Source organism: Giraffa tippelskirchi, chromosome 6, assembly GCF_054371585.1.
Source record: "Giraffa tippelskirchi isolate mGirTip1 chromosome 6, T2T-mGirTip1v1.2.pri, whole genome shotgun sequence".
In the NCBI taxonomy this organism is placed as follows: domain Eukaryota; kingdom Metazoa; phylum Chordata; class Mammalia; order Artiodactyla; family Giraffidae; genus Giraffa; species Giraffa tippelskirchi.
Window position 1 is genome coordinate 115983215 of NC_137280.1, and position 3203 is coordinate 115986417.

The window sequence follows — 3203 nt, forward strand, 5'->3', positions numbered from 1 at the left end:
CTCATTTTTATCTGTTTTATGTATAGCCATCTCAATGCAAGTTTGTGCTTGAGCACAAGTAAATAAATAAATATTCTTTAGACAACAGACATAAAATTGTTTTCTTGTGACCTCAGAGTCAAAAATTAATAGTAAATTAAGAATATCATCCTTGAATGAGTGATGGTATAGTGTGACATAAGCTTTCTGTGGCTGGTCTTCCAAGAAATTGAAAGTTTTCAACTTCTTGAATGAAGGTGGGTCTACCTAGGTCCCAAAGGTAAAAACTAATTTCTTAAGGCAATCTATAATTGGAATCAACCTCAGGAAGTATTGGAAATAGTGGGCTATCACACACATTTGATTAATTTGTCTTGATTTTTGTGTGACCACATCAGGTTTTAAGCAACCCAACATTTACCTTGTGTGTCCAACTTTACCTATTATATTCATCTCTCGTTTGTGTATCCCACAGAGTTATGGAGTGGAGCAATTATTCCATGTATGCTGACTTTGTCCTCTTGGGCTTGTTCAGCAACACACGTTTCCCCTGGCTTCTCTTTGCCCTTATCTTCCTGGTATTTGTCATCTCAGTAGCCAGCAACACCATGATGATCATTCTTATCCACCTGGACTCCCGCCTCCACACTCCCATGTACTTCCTGCTCAGCCAGCTTTCCATCATGGATATCTTGTACATTTCCACCATTGTGCCCAAGATGCTGGTTGACCAAATGGTAGACCAAAGGACCATTTCCTTTGCAGGATGCACTGCCCAGCACTTTCTCTATTTGACCTTGGCAGGAGCTGAGTTCTTCCTTCTAGGACTCATGTCCTATGATCGCTATGTTGCCATCTGCAATCCTCTGCGCTATCCTGTTCTTATGAACCGCAAAGTCTGCTTGTTGATTGTGGTGGCAGCCTGGCTGGGAGGATCCATAGATGGCTTCTTACTTACACCAGTCACCATGCAGTTCCCTTTCTGTGCTTCTCGGGAAATAAACCACTTCTTCTGTGAGGTACCTGCTCTTCTGAAGCTCTCCTGTATGGATACATCAGCCTATGAGACAGCCATGTATGTCTGCTGCATCATGATGCTCCTCATTCCTTTCTCTGTCATCTCAGCCTCTTACACAAGGATTCTCATTACTGTTTACAGAATGAATGAGGCAGAAGGGAGGCAAAAGGCAGTGGCCACTTGCTCCTCACACATGGTAGTTGTCAGTCTCTTTTATGGGGCTGCCATGTACACCTATGTGCTACCTCATTCATACCATACTCCTGAGCAGGACAAGGCTGTGTCTGCTTTCTACACTATCCTCACTCCCTTGCTCAATCCACTTATTTACAGCCTCAGGAACAAAGATGTCACAGGGGCCCTACAGAAAGCTCTGGGAAGGTGCTCATCCTCAGCAAGGTAACCACCTTCCAAAGAAACTGCATTTGCTGCTAGAGGTTTGAAGAAAAGGAGATAAGATTTAATCATCATCTTTGGATTTAAACATTGTCTGCCTGGAAATATCAGGTCATCCATATGCCAGCAACTGTGAGGCATCCTGGGATTTAGAAAGCCTACAGCAGCATTTTGAAGATTTCATCATCTTTTGAAAGATAAGAGGATTCTACAAAATGGTGTTGAATGAAATTGGAATAAAATAGGAGTTTCAGTAGACGGTTTCACCCATCTGCTTTCGACCAATTTTGCATCCCACTGAACAGATGTTTGTTTCTTACCATGGTCAGTCATGGCAAAAGAAATGCTAATCTTCTGCTATTCCTCTAGCTTCTCATCACAGTTTCTTTTTAGACATACAAATTGACTACTTCAAAGACATCAATATGTCCAATATTATTTTGATTGTATTCAAATGCTATTTTAATATCTAATTGAATTTTTTACAAATGATGGTTTTAGCCTTCCAAAACATTTAATTCAATCAAGCCAGTACTGGCATTATCATTATTTCAAAAATTGGTTTGAATTTATGTAATTAATTTTTCAACTGAATTCCATTACATGGCTAGTAGACACAATAGTGAACATCAATTTCTGGAAGAGACCAATACCTTTCCTTTTTTTCCCATGAAGTTTTGCTAAAATCATCCCAGAATAATGTACCAATGTGTTTTAAGACTGGTAAACATTGATGGCTTCCACATTTTTTGTCCTTCCTAATGATATAATTTAATAGGAACATCCAGGGCAGTTCGAAATTATATCTTTTTCACTGTATTTAAATTGCCTGATGACCTAATATATTTCATTTTGAAAGATTTTCATGCAAAAGAATGGAACTCCGTTGAGAGTTAAATGTTGATTTATTCTTTTAAAAATTAATATATACTACTCCCTATTTTCTATTTTATAATATTTTAATTTAGTTATAATTATTTTATTTAATTATTTGAATAATTGTAGTTAACCAATATTCTTCTGAAGTAGAGAAATTTATTTTTCATCATCTTTTTTTCTTTTCTATGATTTTCCCTACTTGACCAAACTCATTCTATTTTGAGTCCTCAGTCTTTCTGTCTTTCTACCTTTATATCTTTGAGTTTGCTTATCTTAGACTTAATTTTCTAAAAAGGAAACTGTTTGCATTACAAAAATGAGAATGTAATTATGTGTAAGCTCATTTAAAATTTTATTAATATCTGAGTTGTCTGAAGATGTATAAGTCAGCTGGGAGTTGACATATGTTTCAGAAAATCCAATGCTTCTACAACTTGGAAAAAAAGAAGGAACATATCATTAGAGAACCTTCTAATGCATCTCACTTTTCTAAATTGCATTTCCATGTGGGTGAAAAATGATATTGTTTAGTATTCCTAAATGTAAAAATCTGTCCTATTTTCTCTCAATAACACCTATATTATAACCAGAAGTTGGAGTCAACTTTTAAAGACTCCACCATTTTGTCCAAATTTCCTAGAAACAGTCAATCTAGTCCTTGAAATTTATTTTCTAACACTTGTGTCATGGAGAGAATGATTCATGCCAAGATTGGAAATTTTGGCTTTTTATGATATAGGAATAGTGAGTATGCTTTACATATAGCTTCTGGATAGAAAAGAAATAGATTAGAAAAATGGCATTCACATTTAAAAAGATGCTTTGGTATTATAACTCTTATTAAACTTTAATTACAGATATGAAATTAATTTTTTCAACCTCACTATGTCAGGTTGAACAAATTAATTTCTTGAAGCCCTCTTTTTTCAAG

At 35.9% G+C, this 3203-nt stretch overlaps 1 protein-coding gene across 1 annotated transcript; it reads left to right on the forward strand.

Annotated features, from left to right (window-relative positions):
• The first annotated feature begins 458 nt into the window (after positions 1 to 458).
• Positions 459 to 1400, forward strand: LOC145510154 (olfactory receptor 2T27). The gene has a single exon (XM_081500629.1). It carries the CDS (start codon positions 459 to 461, stop codon positions 1398 to 1400), a length of 942 nt encoding a protein of 313 aa, XP_081356755.1.
• Positions 1401 to 3203: the final 1803 nt, after the last annotated feature.

Coding starts and splice junctions, on each gene's coding strand:
- LOC145510154 (XM_081500629.1), top strand. CDS start 459: ATGGAGTGGAGCAATTATTCCATGTATGCTGACTTTGTCCTCTTGGGC.